This window comes from Aptenodytes patagonicus, chromosome 19, assembly GCF_965638725.1.
Source record: "Aptenodytes patagonicus chromosome 19, bAptPat1.pri.cur, whole genome shotgun sequence".
Lineage (NCBI taxonomy): Eukaryota > Metazoa > Chordata > Aves > Sphenisciformes > Spheniscidae > Aptenodytes > Aptenodytes patagonicus.
The window spans coordinates 2,139,787-2,160,388 of record NC_134967.1 but is presented as its reverse complement, the minus strand read 5'-3'; the positions used below and the strand labels follow the sequence as shown (position 1 = coordinate 2,160,388).

At 52.4% G+C, this 20,602-nt stretch overlaps 1 protein-coding gene across 4 annotated transcripts in view; it reads right to left on the bottom strand.

The window, feature by feature from the left end:
• The window catches only part of PAX7 (paired box 7), a 102,546-nt gene extending 82,180 nt beyond the window's left edge, over positions 1-20,366 (bottom strand). For 2 of the 4 annotated variants that reach the window (XM_076355975.1, XM_076355976.1), the window contains exons 1-4: positions 20,282-20,366; positions 18,078-18,313; positions 17,267-17,396; positions 16,142-16,270 (exon numbers count right to left, since the gene is read on the bottom strand). In XM_076355975.1, the coding sequence (XP_076212090.1) occupies positions 16,142-16,270; positions 17,267-17,396; positions 18,078-18,313; positions 20,282-20,366 (580 nt within the window). Of the gene's footprint in view, positions 1-16,141; positions 16,277-17,266; positions 17,397-18,077; positions 18,314-20,281 lie in introns of all 4 variants that reach the window. The other 2 variants (XM_076355977.1, XM_076355978.1) reach the window with 2 other exon arrangements.
• Positions 20,367-20,602: the final 236 nt, after the last annotated feature.

Here is a 20,602-nt window from a genome sequence, read left to right as displayed (position 1 = left end):
GTAGGGGGAGCAGATCTTTGGGTCGGAGAAAGAGAAACAGCGCTCCTTCCTTTTAACATGCTGTTGTCTGGCTTGATCTTGTCACTCCAAAGGGACCCATTCAGAGGTATTCATGCATCTGCCTCAGGGGGACAATGGGACCTTAGTTTATAAACTGTCTGTCCAGTTGCCTGCGGCCTTTAGTCCTTTTGTTTTCGCTTCTCTTAATAAACTTTTTGGGGGAGTTCATCAATACGCTTGAATAGCTGATGTTCTCATTCTCAGAGAGGGGAATAACAGAAGGTCTCGAAGGGGTTTTTTTGTTTTTTTTTTTTTAATAGGGGTGGGGGTGGGATTTTTTTTCCCCTTAAAGGGGAACCGAGGCTTGAAAAGCATCAGAATAAACCCTTTAAAAAAAAAAAAAAAATCTGAATCAACCCCAAACAAAACCTCTATTCAAAAGAGACGGAGAAATGTGCAACATTTAATTGCCCCCCCCCCCCGAAAGCAATTTTCGTCCTGCCGACAGAATTAAGACGATCTCCGACTAATTTTACAGCTCTCAAAATATTTTGGGTAGGGTGATTGGGAAGGAATTTCGGAGACCAGGCTCATTTCCAGGGGATTTAGGGCTGAAAGCTGGCTCTAACCTTTCCTCCTCCGTTCCCCCCCCCCCCCATTCCCCTTTCCCCCGGCAATTGCAGAAATCACAGCCCAGCAGATACATTTCCCCCACACACTCTCAGATCACAGGGAACGTCCCCAAACCGAAGTCAGTCGCTCGCTCGCTCGCTCGCCCGGCCCGGCCCCTCCGGCAGCCCGCGGAGCCCTCCCCTTCCCCGGCGCCTCCTTTGTAGCCGAGCCCGGAGGCGGGGGGGGGGGGGGGATGCGGAGATGCCCCTATTTCTAAGGCACGGCCCCCTCCCCGTGCCGGCTCCCTCTCTCCTCCCTTGATTTCTCTTTTAAGGCGTTTATTTTCCTGGCAGCCCCTCTCTCCCGCCCCGTAAAGCCGAGGGAGCCCGGCTGCAGCCCGGCGCGGAGCCGATGCTCGGCTGCCCCCCTCCCCACCTCTCCTTCCCGAGGCAGCCCCCCACCAACCGCTCTCCCCAGTGACTCCAGTTCAGCGTTTTAAGGCCCTAATGAGTGTTGACAAGTTTAATGAGTTTGTTTTAAAGAGGAAAAAACTGGTCAAGTCGAGATTTCCGAGTCAAATCCATTAGGAGATCCCATTCAAACCCCTCCTGACAGCTCAGCCGCTCTCACACTTCACCAGCCAGCGCAGGGCCGGGCTGCTGTGCGAACCCGATCCCCCTGCCCCACAGCGGGACCACCCCCCTCCCCCGGCCCCCCCGCGGCCCCCCCGCCCGGGATGCGGCGAGACGGGGGTGCCATTGCCCGGGGGGGGGGGGGGGGGGGGGAGAGCAGCCCGTCCCCGACGCCTCTTGCAGGGACGGACCCCGGTTTGCCCGGGATGGAGGATCGGGCCCCCCGGGGAGGGACCGAGCCTCGGGGCTGTCCGCTGAAGAGGATGGAGGGGGCTCATCCTCCGGTGGGGGGGGGTGGGGGTGTAGGGAACCCCCTAAACCCGCCCTACGGGACAAGGACCGAGAGCACCCGGCGGCCAAACGGGACCGTCCAGCCACGCAATAACCTCGCATTTCTATAAGAAATTTCATTAAACGCCCCACTATCCCCCCCCCCCCCTTCCCTCTCTCTTTCTGTCTCCCCCCTACCCTTCATATAAGCAAACAGCCCTGCGAAGCCGAGGTGGAGGTCACGCTAAGTCATGCAGTCTGACTTGGTGAACTTTGAGCTGGGTGATTAGGAGGGGGGGTTCTCCTTTTTCAATTTCTCCACTTCCTAGGTCTCTCCATTGTTCCAATTCCAAACAGCTGCTGGTGCTAATCTTTCGGTTATTTGCAATCAGGAGGAAGAAATACCCACACCCTAGAGTGCTCCAATATTAGCCCTGCCAGCGGAGTAAAGAGACCACTGGAAGCTGGGGAGATGGAGGAAAACAAAACAGACCCGAGTTATTGAACTCAGTTTGACTCTGAGCCTTTCAGGTACCTCTCAATCCCAAATCCGCGCCAGCAGAAAGCATGGAAATCAGGCTTACAGGTACCACCGCATCACTTAAGGCCAGACCTGATTTTTTTTTTTTTTCCCCCAAAGGTTAAACTCCTCCATCCACTCAAAGTCAGGCCAGGGCTGGAGGGGAGGGGGGGAAAAATACCAACCGAGGGTGAGCTGGGAGGAAAAGAAACGACCACAAAAGCCCAGTTGGAGGCAAACCTGGAGAGCTATGCCCAGGAGGGTTTTGCTCGAGCTAGCTCTAGAGGATTCTTTTTTTTTTTTAAGCTATTATTAAGAAGGGATGGAGAAACTAAAGAATTGAAGGAACCTGCGGTTTCCCTTGTGCAAAAGAAACCGTCCTACTTACACGTGTGGAGGTGGTGATACGCGGGAGTGCTCTGCCCCACACGGGTGGGTTAAGAGATCCCCTTCTAATTCATTTATTCCTCTAATAAATGGGACGATGGGTGCCGGGTAACGATGGGTGCCTACCTTGAGGCATCTCGAAGGAGAGAAGGGGATCGCCCCTCGCTTCCCAGGCAGCAGAAACAGCACCAACAACTCAGACCTTTGCCAACAGCCTTAAAAACCGGGCTCCTAAAATTCCTGGGGTGGCCCCACACGCGTCCGGGCCGGGAATAAACCGCCGTTTTCTCGGGGGTTTATTAATATGCTGCCCTGGCTCTGCCGGGGGGGAGCCCATTAGGCCTTGATAGTCTTACACAGCCCCTGCCTGGCCCGCAGCCCTCTCACCAGCAACGCGGAGCCTTTATTGGTTTACTTAGGTGTTAATCCCTTAACAATCAAGTTGTCTGACCATGGAGCCCCGTCTCTATTCTTGTTTACATCTAATTACGGGGCTGAAATGCCACTTCCCTTCCCAACACTCCCCCCCCCTCCCCAAGCCTTCAAACCAACTTTCATTTCACCCCCTTTAAGCAGGTAAAGCCCCTTCTCCCGGGGAAGCAATTGAAGGTAATTACAGCAGCGGTGGCTCGGCAGCATCTCGGGCGGCTCTGCCGGGCGCAGATGGCTGGGAAAAAGGAGGCTGGCTGGGGGAGAAAGGGGTCTGGGCACCAAAAAACCTGCCCGTCGTCCCCCCCACCCACCCCCGTAGCACAGCCCACCTTTGGAGATGGCGTGGCCCTTCTCTCCTGCATCCACCCTCCCGTACCCCGGCGGAGACACCCCTCCCGGAGGGACTCCGGTCCCCAAAATCTGCAGATGAAAGGAAGAGCTCTCCCATCCCGGTGTCACAAGCATCTCAGAGCTTCCCTTAATTCAATTAAACCTCGTAACTCCAGGAAACCAGCGGAGATCCACCCAAGCAAGCCAGTAGCCGGGACTAACAAAGGACCTTTCTTTCCAGAGGGTGCGGGGACCCCGCTGGCCCATGTGTCATCCATACCCGGCGACTCCTGCCTCTTCGGGGTTAACGATTCAGACACCACTGCGAGCTCTGGGACTGCAACTTGGCTTAGATAGCGTCTCAGCCCTGGGGCAATTCCTCTAAATCAATTTTCAAAACAATCAGTTTAGGGGCTTTTAATTAAGCTTTAAACCAGTGGTTAAAAATAGCAGTTTACTTCTTTGGGATGCAAACTAGGCTAGCGTAAAAATAAATCAGAGAGACGGGCCCGCTGCCTTTTGGGATTCAGGGAGACTTAGATTATATACGTCCCAAGATTACGAGGATTTTTTTTCTTTCTTCTAATACTTATTCTCTCTCACAGCAGCTGCTCTTTCCCCGCCAGACAGTGAACTGTCCGTAGGACCGCAAAGCCGGGGGATGCCGTGCAGCTTTCCCAAAGCAAAGCAAAATTTCGGCGAGGAAACCTCGCCACCCCGGTCCTAGGTCAGGATCCCGCTGCGAACAGCAGGTTCACCGCCTTTTTCTATATAGCACGAAGGGGGGGGGGGGATAAAATAAGGTAAACTCTCCGGCGGGGTTTATTGCAAGAAGGAAAAGCCCAGCCAGACCCTCAGCCTGGAGATGGCAGGGCTGCAAATCCAGCCTGCTCTCCCCTTCGCTCTCCGCAAAGATGAATTTCGCTTCAGAGATGAATTTAGGCTCCTTTTGTGCCTTTGTAGTTTAAATCGGATCCTCCAGGTTCTTCCCACCTCCCCGCCACCCTCTTCCTTTGTTTAATACTTTTGTGATTACAGCAAAAGGGATGCTCGCAGGGCCCAGCCCGAAACACACGCTCCACACCTTTAAATCCCTTAAGCTGGAGCAGGTTTTTGGCTCCCCAGCCTCGGCCGGGAAGCAGATGCTTTAAACGCAGCTCTTGCACCAAAAGCAGCTCTTTAAAGGGACCACTGCGTTAGGTTGATTAAAGAGTAATTAAGGGCGGTGGGACTCCTTTGGTACCGCTTCTAGGACTCTCCGTACCCGGAGGATTTCTCCCTAGGTGACCCAGATAAATGACAGATAGGGCTGAAACAACTTTTGTCCGCGACGGGCCGGGATGAGCCTGGACCGCAAATCCCCGCTCAGCAGTGGCTAATGAGGCAGTCATGCAAAACGCAGCCAGTTAAACCTGAAAAGCAGCGGCGTGGGGTGACTTCTCCTCCCTGCCAGACCCGCGGGGGCTTCGCAGGCAGGTTCCCCCCCACCCCCCCCCCGCGCCCCATCCCTCGCAGCCCCTAATTCGCAGCCCTTCTTGCGGGGCCGAGCCTGGGGAGCAAGCGCGGCTCCTTGGCCAAACTCGCAGCCGAGACCTTGACCCAGTTTACTCCCAGTTTGGGGAGAAAAACGGGGTCCGGCCGCCGGGCTTTTGCCCCGTCTCCGTGCTGCAGCAGCGGGGTTGGGGGGGGGGGGGGGGAGGGAGGGGCGGGATTTCCCCATGCCCTGTGCCCCCCAAACTTTGGGGGGAGACTATCTTGGGGGTACGACCAGCCTGGGGAGAGATGCTGCGAGCAGCCCGGGGAGGATGCGCAGGCCGGCGGGGTGGGGACCCCGCACCATCCCGGCCGTGTCCCCAGGAAGCGGGGCTTGGGTTTTTCCTCCTTTTTTCCTCTGTCAGCGGGAGGAAAGACCCAAATTCCCCGTGGGGAAGGTGGAGAAGAGCTTTAAAAAAAGAAATCTCACCACGAGGGAAGACACACGGGGAGACAAGGGGGGAAAAATAATGGGGGGTCGGAGGGCGAGTGGGAGCTTTCCCCGATCAACCTGCTCTTGGATGGGGAGGGAGAAAAACCTTTCCACGGATGGATTAATTCCCCCCAAAACTCTCTCCTTCCCATTCCGCTCTACCTTCAAGGACTCGCTGCTGCTTTTCCTCCGCTCCTTCCCTGAGCATCCCCCCCTCCTCCCGCCAGCGCCTTCCCCCCCTTTAGATCTCAGCGTGTTTGCTCTTGACTTCATCCACTAAGTCAATAGTTTGGAGATGCCCTCATCCTCAGAGGCCCGAGCCCCCGTGTCCCCTCCCTGTTTTCTCCTGCGGATAATGGCAGCCTTTTGTCGTGTAATCAAGCTCCCGAGGGGTTGGGAGACAGATATAGATTCTTGGCATTTGTCGGTGAAAATGAAAGCTGGATTAGGCAGAGGCGGCTGCACACTCCATGGTAAAGGACAACAACTATTCCCCCATTGAAAGTCCCATTCTGGTTTGGTTATTTTATCTTTAAAAGTTGTTTGTATTTCTAAAGTGGCTATTGATGCACTTAGAAAGTGTAGCAAGCTGTAAAGCCTCGCTTCAAATGAAAGGCGGACAAAAAAAAGAGGAGGTTAAGGGGAGAAAACAGAGTGAGAAAAAAATACCGTCAGAAAAGGAGGGGGAGAGAGGAGGGGGGTGGCAAAAGAGTTAAAAAGATCAAATTCAGCCTGGGTAAAGTTTAAAATCGGAGAGAAAAGTCACGAAGTCACAGCAGCCGGGAGAGGAGCGAGGGCGCGGGGGTTTCGGCTCCACTTTTTTCCTTCCCTGCCCGTTTGCCTGCCTCGCAGGGAAAAAATAATTACAATATTTAGGTTTCTCTCCTGCTCATTGAGCTGACGGGGAGGGGGTTGACGGGGATATTTTTTTTCTCGGCGGGGGACACTTGACTCTTTGCAACTGAACTCTAAACCCAACCAGCTTTCTGCCCTGCGCTGAAGTTATTTTATTCTTTAGCAATTGATCACAACCACCACTCTATTTTTCTCCTTGACAGAGATTTGCTGAGACGCTCTCGCCAGGCAGAAATGGGGAAGATTGTCCATCTCTGCACTATTAACCTTTGAGCATTTTCTCTTGAGAAGCACGGAGATTTTGACATTATATATATAAATATATATAATTTTCCCCCAAACATCACCCGGATTAAACCATCTTGGATCCCCTCGTCCTTTAGATGCGTCTTAATCTGGGGCTGTACGGTCTCTCCCTCTTTACATACGCCCCCCCTCCAGTGAATGGGGGGTGGCAAGAACTGGGTTATTTTGTTTGTTTGTTTAAAAATACCCCATTTGTTAAACCCCCCCAAACTTTTCTCCTCCTTTTGCTGGAGTTTCAGGAATGGAAATTGCAGCTTACCCGCTGCGAGCATATTCAGCCGCACGCACAAGGGAGGGTTTGTGGCTGGAAGGAGATTAAGGGGAAAACTCCAGGAAAAAGAAACAGAGCAACAAGGTACAAACCAAATATTCACATTCTCAAAAAAAAAAAAAAAAAAAAAAAAGCTTAAAATAGCTCAATTTGCTGCTGTTTGGCATCAAACAGGCATCTTCTCGAGAAGTGGGGAAAGAATTTAAAGAGAATTGTTACTGCACAGAAATAACGAATTCCTCTGGAAAACGCCAGCTTTTTACTAAATACGCGCGTCTATACGTGGGCATATATATATATATAGTCCTTTAAAATCACCAGCAGCTCCGGCTATCTGCCCTCTCTTGGATAATTTACACCATACAAAGGTTGGGGGCTATTAATCCCGTCCCCCCCAGCCCCCATTCCTATTCATGTCAGTGTTTCTTTCTTTTTCCGAGCAATCAAATGTGCCGGAGACAATTGTAGCGAATTTAAACATGACTGTCCCCTGAATATCCCTCGACATCGAAGTGTCCTTTGTACCTTCACCCTCTCCTTTTCAAGACGTTTATACATTTAAAAATGCAAAATAATGCAGACAGCGGATCTTTATTAAAGCGCAAGACGAGGCTCTGGTTGGATTGATTTTTCACAAGAAAAAAAAAAAATCTTTACGAAGTTGTTTAACAGTGGGAAGTTTCACGGACGATTTAAGGACCCTTCTTCTAACTTTAACCAAGGCGAAAATCACCCGAGTATTTTTAACTCCACTTGGAAAGGAGTTGCTCAAAAGCAGCTTCTCGTTGAGCAATCCTGTCGAGTCAACTTTCCTCCCTCTCCTTTAATTCCCAATAAAAATGCAAATCAATTCGTCCCCATAGTGGGAATGAAAAAAAAATAAATAAATTACATAATTGCGGTCGCTCCGGACTTTCCCCTCCACTCCAGATTTGGGCGCAAATGGAAATGGCAGGAATGGAATGGAAATTCCCTTCGAAAACAGCAAAATAACACTTTTTTCGGACACCACCCCCCCCCCCCCCCTTTCCCTCCCCTGGGTTTGGGGACCGCTGTTTCATAACTGGCTTCCCCCCGCCCCGGCTCCTCTCTCCCTCCTTTAAAGATGCCACCAGGTCACTTTGATCCGCGGTCTTTAGGGTCTCCGGACAAAGAAGGCAGTGAAGGCTGAAGGCTGCCGGGTGTCCGTCCCCCCGTCCTCCCCCCGCCCAGCTGCCCGCACCTCGCCCGGGAGGGAGCCCCGCCGGCAGCCCTGCCCTCAGCCCCGCTCCCCAGGGTCAGGCAGAGTGCTGCCTTCCAATTTTAGCAACAGCAACAACAACAACAACAACAAAAAACCCAAAACCAAGAGAAGAGTGAAAACCAAGAAGGGTTTTTCCTCCCTCTTCCAGAGAGAGAGAGAGAGAGAGAGCGAGCCCGGGGGCAGGGGACAGCCGACTTGAAGGGGAGAGCGGGTGTAAAAATAGTTTGCGCTTCCCCTGCCTCCGCCGAGCCCCCCCGAAACCTCCCTCGGGGCTGCGGAGCATCCCTCCGTGCCCTCCCCGCGTCCCCCCAGCCCACCTCCGGCGGGGCAGGGCAGAGAGGGGGGCCACCAGCCATAGGAAAGGCAGCCCCCTCTTTGAACCCCGGCTTTCCCCCCCCCAAAAAAAAGACCTTTTTTTTTTTTTTTCTTTTTTTTTCTCTCCACGTTGACAGGCGGAGGTGCAAGGGGAGCATCCCTCGGGTGGGATGCTGCTGAGGGGAGGGAAACCCTCCATTTCCAGCGCGACCTCCTCGCCTCACTTGCCCTCTCTCCAAGGAGACTTGGCTAGTCTTTTTTAGTTACTTTTAAATATTTTATTTTATTTTAAACAAGCACTTTTCCTCGTCTTCCTCCACTCAAGCCCAAAACCCTCCAGGAGCCCCGGAGCTGCGCAACCCGGCCGGGATCGCAGCCGCGCACAAAATGGATGAGCTAAGATGTCTCCCCAGCTGCAGACTTCATGAATGAGAGACCCCCTTCCCCTCTCCCTCCTCATCTCCGGCTATAGATTGATAGATATAGATATATTTCATGAATGAGCCGAGGGTCCTCCCCGCCTCCCCCCTGCCTTGGCTATCCCTGCAGAGCCTATAAACAGCAACGGCCCTTTACAACAATTCATCACAGGACCCAGAGCCATCCAAGCAAGTAATATGTAGCCTCAGATCTAGTATGTCCCACAAGACAGAGCGCCTGCTAATTAATAGACAGTGATTCCTGCAAGCAGCCCTAGCAGTCTGTAATATGATGAACTTCCTTTGTACCGGTGTCACCACAAATGTTTCTGATAAGGAAAAGCATCCAAGGATCAAAGACTATAAGCTTCTCAATTTCCTCAAGCTGCCTCTACTTTTCCTCACCTACTTTTTCTTTTTTCCGCCCCCCTCCCTCTCCCCTTCCCAGCCCCTCCAAGGAGATGCAGTCCCCCTCCGAGGAGATGCAATCCCCCCCTTCTCCCTTCCGACAGCCCTGAGGTCCGCTTAAGTGCAGGGGTCGGTCCCAGACCGTGCCCCCCCCCAAATATCATCATCATCACTTGCACCTTCATATTCTGCCTTAAAAAAAAGCTCCGATTCTGGTTCTCGCCCTCCCCCGCACCTCCTCATCTCTTCCCCGCTTCTCCCCAACTCCGGATGACAAATGTCTTTATAAACAGGCATTAGCTGACATCTAATTTCTTTTGTGGCAAGATCATGCAAAGTGCGAGCGCACAGGCGAGCCCTCCCGAGCGAGTACCATCCCAGGGTCGGGATAAGCCGGGAAGGAGGGTTTTTTTTTTTTTTTTGGGGGGGGGGGGAGGGAGAAGAAGCCGGTAGAACTGGGGGGGGGGGGGGGGAATGCAGCAAACCTCCCACCCCCGGGCACGCCGGCAAAGCCGCATCCCCATCCCAACCTCTCCTCCCTCCGTGAGCTGCACCTGCGCTTCCCAACTCTTTAATTTCTTTTTTCTTGGGGAGGAGGGGACAAGGAACCTCCCCAAAAACCCAACCCCAGAGGGCTCTGGTCGCTCCACCTGCGTCTTCAACGCTCCTGGGAGGGGGAAGCGGTGCCCGGCCGGGCAGGAGCAGCTCCCACCCGGGGAACGCGGGGGTTCCCCCTCCCCGTCCTCCCCTGGCTCGGAGCCCTCCGCTGCTTCCCGGCCTGGGACACCCCCCCCCCAGCATCTTCCCGCCCCCCCCCAAAAAAGCCAGAGCCCAAATCAGACTGAAGTTCAGATTAAATTAAAAAAAAAAAAAAAAAAAGGCGAAAGCCAGTGGTGGAGAGAAGAGTAATGTGGCAGCTGATTGAAATGGGCTTTTTTTTTTTTAAGAATAGTCTCTATAAATATATAATATCGCCAAAGCTCAGGTCTTAAGAGGGTCCCTTATTTGCTTATTTCTTTTGTAGCAAACGTAATTTTCAGAAAGATACTCCCCACCCCCCCCCCCGCCTTATCCTAATGCTCGAGTAAGTACCTTACAGCTTTAAGGCTAGTGTTATATGTGCTTTAAAATCCTGCCATGTAAATTCCCCTGAAAAATTTGGAAAGCTTCTCGGGGGGGCTTTGGAAGGGGGGGGGGGGCTGGGAGAGAGGGAGGGGGAGAAAGGGGAGGTTAATCCGGGTTTAATGCTATGATGCAGTCACAGGACCAGGGCTAGGCTGATTGTGTTATCTCTTCCCAACATTTGGGTCTCCCATATTTCACCCAGCCAAATAGCTGCGAGAAAAAAGTGCGTATGGAGGCACTCCTGACGCCTCAGGAAAATATGTTATTAATATCTAAATAACTTCCCAATACTGTCTCTAAATCTCCCCTTCACCACTCCAGATGATGAATTCGTTTGAAGTGTTCTCCCGTCTCATCTTTTCAGTGTCTCTCTCTCTCTCCCCTTTTTTATAACCAGGCTTATTTCAAACTGGTAAATATCTAATTCCTTTAACCACACTGCAGACACGTCTCTCCCCTCTTATATACAATTCTCATTTGGAGAGATCCATATATACATGTCTCTATAAAAGAGAATAAGCCCCAACACAGCCTTAAACTACTTCTTTAAATTATTTGGGGGTTAAGAGCGGTGTTTTGGGGGGGATCTGTTTGTTTCCGAACAACCCCTACACACTCCTGGATCACACATTTCCCTCAGCCTTCCTGCCGCTTAATTCAGCCTCTGCCTCCTCTCTCCTACCCCAATTACGGGCGAAACCTCGGATTAGAAATAGACCTTAAGGCTTCCTTCCTCTCCTCCTCTATCACGGCATCCATCTCCCCCGCATCGCCAAATACCTACTTCCTATCCCTCCCAGTATAATGTAATCTACCATCCACCTTCAAATTATAGATTATAACGTCTAGAATGTATTTCCTCTCCCTCCCGAGCTGAACCCCGGGCACCCCACCTGCCAGCCAGTGCTCCTGATACCAATATTTGCCTTATATTTTCCCCGGTCTATAACTGAACCTATTCTTCTCCCCCAAAGAAGGGGAGGGATGGTGTAGAAAAAGGAAAAAAAAAAAAAAAACAAAAAACAAACAAACCCTGGATCACAAACGTCTCCCTTATATTATTTCACTTCCTACTGTATAATTGAACCTCTCTCCCCGCATCCTTGTCTTAAGTTTGTTTTTTAAAACGTCTTGTATTAGATTATACTCGTTTATTCCCCCTTCCAACCTTATCTCTCCTCCTCTCTTCTCTCCTTCCCGTCACACTTGATTTAGGAAGGAGTTTATCTTGCAAACATTTGCCTACTTTGTTTATGTAGACCAGGTTCTGCAGCTACTTGTTCCCAAAAGCCACTGTTTGCCTTTGTAATTGTTATCTGTGTTTATTGTTGTACCTCATTTGTCTCAGCTTTTTTTGTGACATGTAAGCTCCGTGTGTGCTCACATCCAGCCCCCCCCCCCCTTCCTTCTCCCTCTCCCTGCTTTTTTTCCCCTCCTTTTCCCTTCTCTCTCTCCCTGAAATATGCACAGAATAACTCAGCCTAAAGCCAATGAATTGCTTGACACTACCCTATCTCTTTCCTGCCCCCCATTATTAGAGCTGATCCCACTCGCAACACTCACAAATCCCGCCTGGTCTCTGTTTGATTAGATTGCCAACCTTTCGTAATCCCTTGATTTGATGAAGTGTCTATTCCCCCCCCCCCCCCCGCCCCCGCCCAGCTCCCTTCTAAACATACATTTACAGAACAAGCGCTTGTTGGTTTTAAATCGATGCAGATTGTTTGCCGATAAATTGACTCCGTCTCCCCTCTCCCCCCCCACCCCAGCTTGGGAAACAAAGCCCCTTTCCAGGTGTGGAAGCAAGGGGTGGGGGGGGTGTCCCCCCTCTTTCCCCCTATCCCTTCCCTCCCCCGAGCCTAATTAAATTTGGCAGGACCTTGTACACCCAGTCCAAAGAGCTCCCTCCTGTCCCCAGCCCTCCAAAAACCCCTGCATAAGCGGCAGTGACTGCCACCAAATTAAATCGTTATCACCTCCAAGCGTCCAAATATCACCCCCCCCCACCCCCCCAACTGCTCTTCACACCTGTACGCGTTTCCCACCTCCAGGAAAAATAAACCCCTCTGCTGTCCCCGGCTTTCCCCATCCCGCGCAATATTTCCACGCTGCCGCGGGGCGGGGGCGACTCTCGAAGCAAAATCGAGCGGCGATCGGTGGAAGAAACTCCGTGCAATAAAGCGGAGTTCGGAGAAATAAAACAGGGGAGAAAATTAATTAAAAATCCGTGTTTTCACCCCAGATATAACCCGGTGGGTTCCCCGCTGCCCGGTACCCTGCCAGCACCGCCCAAGCCCTGAGCATCCTCCGCGGGCATCCTGCCCTGCATCCCGGAACGGTACGGGGCGGGGGGGGGGGGGGGGCAGGACCGGCTGCCCCCACCCGTGGCCGTGGGATGACACGCCGTGGGGGGAGCCGCTGAACTTCCCTCTCCTCCAGCGCAGGCAGATCGTCTTCCCCATAACCCCACCGACCCCCCCCCGCCCCTTCACCCGCGTCTGGTTGCAATTAATACCCCGCCAGGATGAGGCCTCGCCCCCGCCCCTGCTCCTCCCGCATTAAACGCTGAGCACCTTCCCCAGCACCCCCTTAGATTTTGGGGTTGCCCCTCCATCCCCACCGAGCACTTCGGATCTGCGGGGTGCGGGGAGAACAGCGCATCACCCACGCGTGACCCTCCCTAATAAACCCCACCAGTCATAATAAATAACAACAACCACAAATAATAACAACTCGGTCTTAACAAGGATAAAAAAAAAAAATAAAAAAAATAAAGTGAAGCCTCATGAATATATGCCCAGGGCTAGCTGGAGTGAGCCGTTTAAAGATGAAAGTGCAAAGAAATAAAGGCTCAATTTAATCTGCCTTAAAACCCTTCAACTTAACGTTTGTGCTGGGAACTCAGAGAGTGAGTACTGATTGGGGATAAATACATTTCTTAGCATGCCTTGGAGCTATTACACCCTTCTCCAACACAGCTCCCTATTCAACAGCCACAGTTTTCATTACCAGCTCTAATAAGTCTTAACATTATTAAATGCCAAGCAGACGATAGAAAGAAACAGGCGCAGGGTGGAAGCTTTCTTAAACACTTAAAAAGAGAGAGCATTTAGGGCTGTCTTCCTCCGGCTCCCCGCGAGGAGAACCCGCAAATGGAGCAAAGGCGTTTGTCAAGAGGAAAAAGGCCAAAACAAAGTTTTTCCCCCCTCTCCGCCCCCCCCCCCCCATCCGCAATAATAATTAAAACGCGTTAAAAAAAAAGAAAAGCCAAACCCACACACCCACGCAGTAAAAGCAGAGCTGGAGAACAAGTGTCAGGAGCGCGTTAGTATTTTTATTTTATTGCAAACCTCCCAGGAAAATTGCTGGGGTGGCGGGGGAGAGATCTCCAAAGAGCGTCGTTATTTCCGAGCAAAAAAATAAAAGGAAAAATACACAGCGCACACTCACCGCCTCTGAGTGTTTTACAAGTTGATTTATCAATTACCTTAATTGGGGCCGTTAAAACTTCTCCAGACGTGAAAATATACATTGACGGCCGTAAATTATTATATTTTTTTTTTAAATGATTTTTTTTTTTTTTTTTTAAATTGCGCTCGATCTTGTGGCGATCGCGGCAGCGCTCGGATCCAACCCGGTGCCAAATCGCCGCTTCTGCGGTTGATGCTCCCCCCCGTTCCCAAAACCTCAAATCAAAGCCTTTTTGGGTCATTTCTCCGCAAATCTACGGAGTCGGGGCGCGATTGCGGGGGAGAAAAAAAAAAAAAAAATACTGATAAATCGGGATTTATCTCAAGGGATGGGAAAGGGAGCGGAGCCTGCGCGCTCGGAGGTAACGCGGCGCTCCGCGGGCTCCGGCATCAGGAATTTGCCCAAATTAGCACTCGATTCAAAACGGGCTGGTTTCATAAAGAAATGGGGGCTCGTGTTTTATTTGTCCGCGATATTACCCATGAAGGAAGAAGAGAGCGTTTTGTTTTGCTTATTGACACCCACTTCTGCATATTATTAAGGAATAAAAAGCTTCCAGCTCCTTCACTCTTATTTTGGGGGTGGTGATGGGGAAAACACGCACGGACAAGGGGGGGGGGGGGAAATCATTCCGCAGTTTAAAAATGATATATTTTTTTCAAGCGACGAGGCTCGAATAAAATAAATCTTAAAGCCAAAAAGCTTCCTTCCCCCCCCCCCCCCCCCCCCCAATAAAATTAAAAACACCCCAAAGTGATGGGGGGGAGCTTTTCGCGGACACAATAGCCCCGATTTGCAAATGAGCATCGCCTGTTTCCAAATCACAAGCAACATTTTGCAACGTCCAACGGCTATCCTTTTTCCAACAGACGGTCCTATAATATTACAAAACTATCTAACAGCAGGGAGTTTTGAATAATTTATCTCCCTTTCTTCCCTTCCTTGGCCCTTTGTCCCAACTTTTTCTCCTCCTTGCAGAATTTTGAATGAGAATAGACAAGCCCTCCCTCCCCCATCCCTTTACTCCATTTTTAAGGCAGCCTAGGGTTTTTCCCCCTTTCCCCCCCCTCTTTTTTTTTTTTCCTCCTTTTTCTCCCCCCCCCCCTTCTTCTACTGTTTGCTTTTGTGGTCAGGAATCTTTTGCTTATAAAGCTTCAATAGACTTGAAGGTCTTTGTAAGTGAAGTTCATCTTCAAGGTTGGGGGGAAAAAAAAAAAAAAAAAAAGGATCGGATCCTTAAAGAAACCCCTTTTGTGCACCTTCCTTTAAAACTCCCAGGAACGTTTGATGGTGACACGGAGAAGCTTTTTTCTGCCCCAAATTTCCCCCACTTCAAGATTTCCCCACTTAGCCGCGTTGTCCCAAAATGGGGAAAACTTTGTAGCCAGTGAGAAACTTTCTAAGCGATTCCCCCCTGCTCCCCACACCCGGGTTGGGGACCCCTTCCGTACGGAAAACAACTCTCGTCCCGCTCCCTCTTGGCCCGACACCAGCGATATCGCAAATCCCCTGAAACTCCGACCGACTCAACCCCGAGAGGCCCAGGCCATCGCCATTTTGCCCTCAATTTTGGAGAAAAATAGCAAACCCCAATTTCCTGAAGCCCATCCCCAAGGCTTGTATAATTGCTGTTTTCTCCCCCAAAACAGCGCTGAGCTCTGCAACACAAGGAAATAATTTTCTGCCTAAACCGACACAGCAGTTCCTCCCTCCCGTTGCTTAAAACTTCCCCATCTTTGCAAACGCCCTCATTGATAAACCTCAATTACGCCCCCTAAAAATGCCATCTTTCCCCCTTTTTTTGAGGGGAGGGAAGGGGAATCATCACCCCCACCGAGCTTGGCAAAAATAAAATTATAAGCACCACAATGGCCGGCTCCGGCCGTGCCTCGTCCCCCACCCCACATTTACAGCCCAGGAGCTTTAAAAAGTTTAATTTTTCCCCCCACGAGAGGAAAGCGCCAGCCGTGGGAGATGATAACAGGGCCCCCTGCTCTCCCCCACCACCGGCCTGGCCTCAAGCCCTTCATCAGAGGTGCCAGATTTATTTTTCCTGGGTTTATTTAGGGGTGCAGACCCCCCGTTTCCTCCCATCCGAGGACCCCCCATCTCCCCTCGGCGCTTCCCCGGCGCCGGTGGCTCTGCGGCAGCCCCAGCGCAACGCCAATCCCGGCTTCTCTAATTGATATTGATTGGCCAAATCGGTCAACTGTCAGCCAGAGTTTCAGGGGACCACTTAGAGACCAGGAGAGAAATCTGTTTAACAAATTCATTTAGGAATCAGAGATGCCTCCCCCAAGCCATCTCCTTTCCCCCTTTATAAATAATTGATCCAGAGCAAAACACCAACAACTCTTCCTCCTGGGAAAGCGTCCTCAGCCCGAGGGACTGGGTACCACCTTCCCCTCCCAGGGCCCTGCATCACATCCTCGAACGCTGCCATCAGTCATTTTCGGAAAGGACAAACGCAAGAGGCTCTGGAGCCATCCCCTGTCTTACTCTTGGTAGGGAGGGACGTGTCCTCTCTCCCAAATGTCCCCTTCCAGCCCAGCCCCGGGGGCACGCACGGCCGCCTTTACCTTTGTCGCCCAGGATGCCGTCTATGCTGTGCTTGGCCTTCTTCTCCCCGTCTTCCTCCTTCTTGTCGCAGTCCTCCTCTTCCTCTTTCTTCCCGAATTTGATGCGTAGCACACGGCTAATCGAACTCACTAAACCTCAGACAGTCAAAGACAAAAAGGCAAGTATAAGCTGCCTGGGAAGGCAAGGTAGGAGACGGCCGGGGCTTGGGCAGGAGGCCTTGCACAGACACGAAGGGCATCCGCACCCCTTTTTCCCAGGGGTATGCACCTGCCCGGTCCTCCGTGCTCTCCGAAACGCCCCTGGGTTCACCCCCACCGTCGCACCAAGCTGCCAAGCTGGACGCCCAAAGTTGGACGCGCTCGTCACCGTCCCCCTGAGACACCCGGCATGAGCAGCACCCGATCGCGTGCAACACCCCACGGAGCATCCCAGCCGGTGCAACACCCCGGGTTGCGCACCCCCAGGGTTATCACCTGCTTTGTAACAGGGAAAAGGCCCCCCAATACCCAGCTTTCACCCCAGCCTCAAATGGGACCCCACAAGCTGGATTCAGACCTGGGCCCTGTCCTGCTTTGGGGGAGATGTGCCCTGCAGAGAAGGCTCAGCCCCCCCAAAACAGAGGGGAACTCTCAGCCAGGCCCAAAAAGCTCACACGTCCCTGCAGACCCAATATTGGGGTGCAGGGTCGCTTTCCACAGGCAATGGGGATCCCTGGCTGATGGAAACGCTGCTCTGCATCCCCCCCGCTGAGCAAGCAAGTCCCAACAGGACAACCGGGGTCCCCTTTAACCCTGGATTTGGGGTCTGCCTCCGTGCACGCTCCCTCCACGCCGGGAGCCCCCCTGCTTTCAAGGGAGTTGGAATAAGTTGAGAAAATTGGTTTGTTTGTTTGTTTTTCCAGCAGACCGCGGCGCGGCCGGGGCACAACCCCCCCTCGCCTGGTGTTTATTTGCTGCTGTGGGTTTGCTTGGGGTGATTTCCCCCCCCCCCCCCCCCCTCCCCTATCAAAGCAAAAGCCAAGAGGATGTTTATAGCCCCTGGAAACATTTTTGGTGGCGATTATCGTTTCCCTCCATCTTCCTGCAGGTTATCGAGGTGTCCTTCTTGCCAAGCTGCCTTCTCACCTGAGGGCACGGTGCTCCGGTCGCAGTGCCCATCCTTCAGGAGCCTGTCTCGGATCTCCCAGCTAAACATCCCGGGGTTTTCCCGTTTGTATTCCTCGATTTTCTTCTCCACGTCGGGAGTCGCAACCTGCTTTTGTGATCAAGGGACACCGGTGCGTGCCCGCGTGTGCAGAGAGAGGGAAGGGGAGAGAAAAAAGCGCTTTTAATTGAAAAGAGAAGCTGTTCAGCTCAGTTCACAATCCTCCTCGCCCTGGCTGCTAGTTTTGGGGCTAAGAATAGGGATTCGAAGGGGGAAAAGGAGGAAAATAAAGCTGGGGAAAGGCCCTCCTCTCCCAAATGTTAGCTTCCCTAAAAGTAGAGTCTCTGGGGGCCAAGAAAATCAGCCAGGATGGGCTTATCCCGAGCCCCAGGGGGGAAGGAGGCAGGAAGGGGGTGCAGGGGATGCTTTTTTGGGGGGGTTGATATACACCCAACGATTTATTATTCCCCAAAACACCCCGGCTTGCCTCCTCCCCACACACCGGGGCCGAAGCAAATGCTTGAATGCGTGCCACTTGTTGCACATGGGGAAGAAAAAAAAAAAAAAAAAATCACTTTAATTTATTCATAGCCTTCAACTCTGCACCGCTTTCTACCCATCCGAGCCTGCAAATTGCAGCTTTATTAAAGCCCCTTCCCCTCCTCCCCCCTTTCCCTGCGTGTCCACCTGGAAAAACTTATACCCCCCCAAAGAAATCTTTATTTCTATTATTTTTTTTTTTTTTTTAAACATAAGGAGGGTGGTTTAGCGTGGCCCCCGCATTGCACTCACCCTGGGCTTGCTGCCTCCGATGGCTCCGGGACGGATGGAGCCCGTCTCCTGGTACCTGCAGAGGATTTTGGAGACGCAACCGTGGGATACCCGCAACTGCCGGGAGATCACGCAGGGCCGGATCCCGTGGTGAGCCATCTCCACGATTTTATGACGGATGTGGTTGGGCAGTGGCCGACCGTTGATGAACACCCCTCCGAGCTGGTTCACCCTGCCCTGGCCCAGCGGGGTGGAAACTGGAGGGCGAGGGAAGAAAAAACCCAACAACAAGGTGTGTGGGGGGGGGAAGTCAAAAGAGGGAAAAATCCAGCAAAACGGGGTGCATCCCGCCCCGCACCTTCAGCTTCTCTCCCGGTTTTGGGAATTTTTCAAAGGGAGAAACCTTTCGCCCATCCCCTGGCCTCGGTATTTATCTCCGCATCGCGGGCAAGACTTTTCCCATCGGTAGAGGGAAAATACAAGTAGCCCACGACCCGCACGCCCGTCACCCCGCGCTCCGAGGCGGCCGCTGTGTTTGTGTCTCTCTCTCTCTCTCTTTTTGGCATTCCACACCTATGCTTTAAATCACATCCGACGTTTTAAGTAAGGAAAGATTTAAAACCGCACGGCAAAGCCCCCCAGAACTTCCCATTTCCCCCCCAAAAGCGCACTCCACTTCTTGCTTCAAATTACGGAGCGCTCTGCTTTCAAACAAACTTTCGGAAATAACCTCTTTAAATACCCTCTGGGGGCTTTTTTTTTGGTTGGTTTGTTTTTGGGGAGGCTTTGTAGTTTTGGTGGGGTTCTGTCGGGCGGTTTGGGGAGGTGCGGAGCAAGCGCGGATCCCCCGCGGCCGCGCCGCTTCCCCGACACCTTGCGCGGCGCATCCCCGCCCGGAGCAGGGGGACCAGCGGCTCGTTAATCCCCCTCCCCAATTTGTTTAATATCTCGCAATGTAGATCTTGCAGATTAATACGATTTCACAGGCTGGAAATTAAAAAAAAAAAAAAAAAAAAAGAAGGGGGGGGAAGAACTCAGCTGGGTAATTTGCAGAAAGGCTGGAGGGGGCGAGGGACAGAGAAGGCGAGGGGGTGATTTTTCCTCTTTATACAAAGAAAAGTCGATTCCAGAAATTGCCTCGCGATTTAACAAGAATCATGCACCACTAATTCCAAGTCACTTGGCCAGCACTCCCTGGATATATCATTATCGACAGATAACACTCGAGTGGCCAATTTTACATTCAAGAGGTACTAAAACCGCCGGCCGCTCTCTCTTTTCATTATTCCCAGTCATGTTGTGCAAATATTGTTGTAATCCTTTGATCCTTTCCCTTGCCGTCTGTTTTACTTCATTTGCTACAGAAAAGCACTTCAACAAATCCCCCCAGCTTGTATGTTTTGCAGCCTGCGTGGTTTTCCACAGGTTTGAGTTTCGCCACTTGATCACGGGCTGGATGAAATTTTCCTGTTTAATAAATGCGGGGAGAGGGGTCCCGCTGTAATTTTGCCTTTTTTTGTGTGCGTGTGCCTGGAAATAATAACCCCGTAACACAAAGAAATAGCAGATGATGGGGAAAGTTGATGCGCTGCGAGGTGGGGGATGACACTTAGCGAGGTGACAGCTACGAAGTGTGTGTCCCCCCCCCCCCCTTTCCCCTCGCCAGCCCCGGCCGAGGACATCTCGGTCGCCCACAGCCAGCGGATACCCCCGGCTTAGGGTTTGGTGGGGTTTTTGGGTTGTTTTTGTTTCTTATTTTCTCCCAGGAAAGTTGAAAATAATCAGTTTGGTCGGTTTTCCCCACCTTTTCGGGGAGATTAAATCGTCGGGACATTTGCGGGTTTAAAAAAAAAAAAAACAAACCACAAACCAACCCAAACCATGAGAACCTGCCCCCAAAAATCTGCGGGATGCCTGAAACTACTTTAAATAGCGGGGGGGGGGGGGGGGGGGGGGAAGAAACCAAAGCCCGGTAATTTCGCGGGGACGGAGCAGCCGCAGCGGGAAGGGAAGGAGCTAAATATTGGCGAGAAGTTGGGTGTTCAGGTCGGAGGACACCCGTCCCCCCGTCCCCGTCCCCGCATCCCCGGCTGCAAAATTTAGCTGCATCCCCACCCGGAGCAGCCCAGCCCGGCCCCCCGGCACCCCAACCTCCCCCCCCCCCCCCGGTTATACCGAGGTGCTGGGGGAAGGAGCGGTTTAGAGAGGCGCTTTCCCAGACCTACCTTCCAAGGGGAAGCCTGTGCGAGGGTAGTTTTGCCCCGGAGCCGGGCGCATCATCCGAGGCACCGTCCCGGGCAGAGCTGCCATGGTAGGGGAGGGGAGGGGGGGATTTCGGGACGGCGGGAGCGGGTCCGGTCCAAACCGGGGAGGGGAGGGAGGGGGGGGGGGGGGGACACCCCTTGGCCCCGGGAGAGCCGAGAGAACCGGGGCGGGGGGGGGGGGGGGGAAGCTGCGGGGCCGCCTCTCCTCGGAGCCGAAGCGCTTCTCTCTTCCAGCCCGCGGCTGCAAAACAAGGGAGAAATCTTTGCTCCAAGGAAAAAATA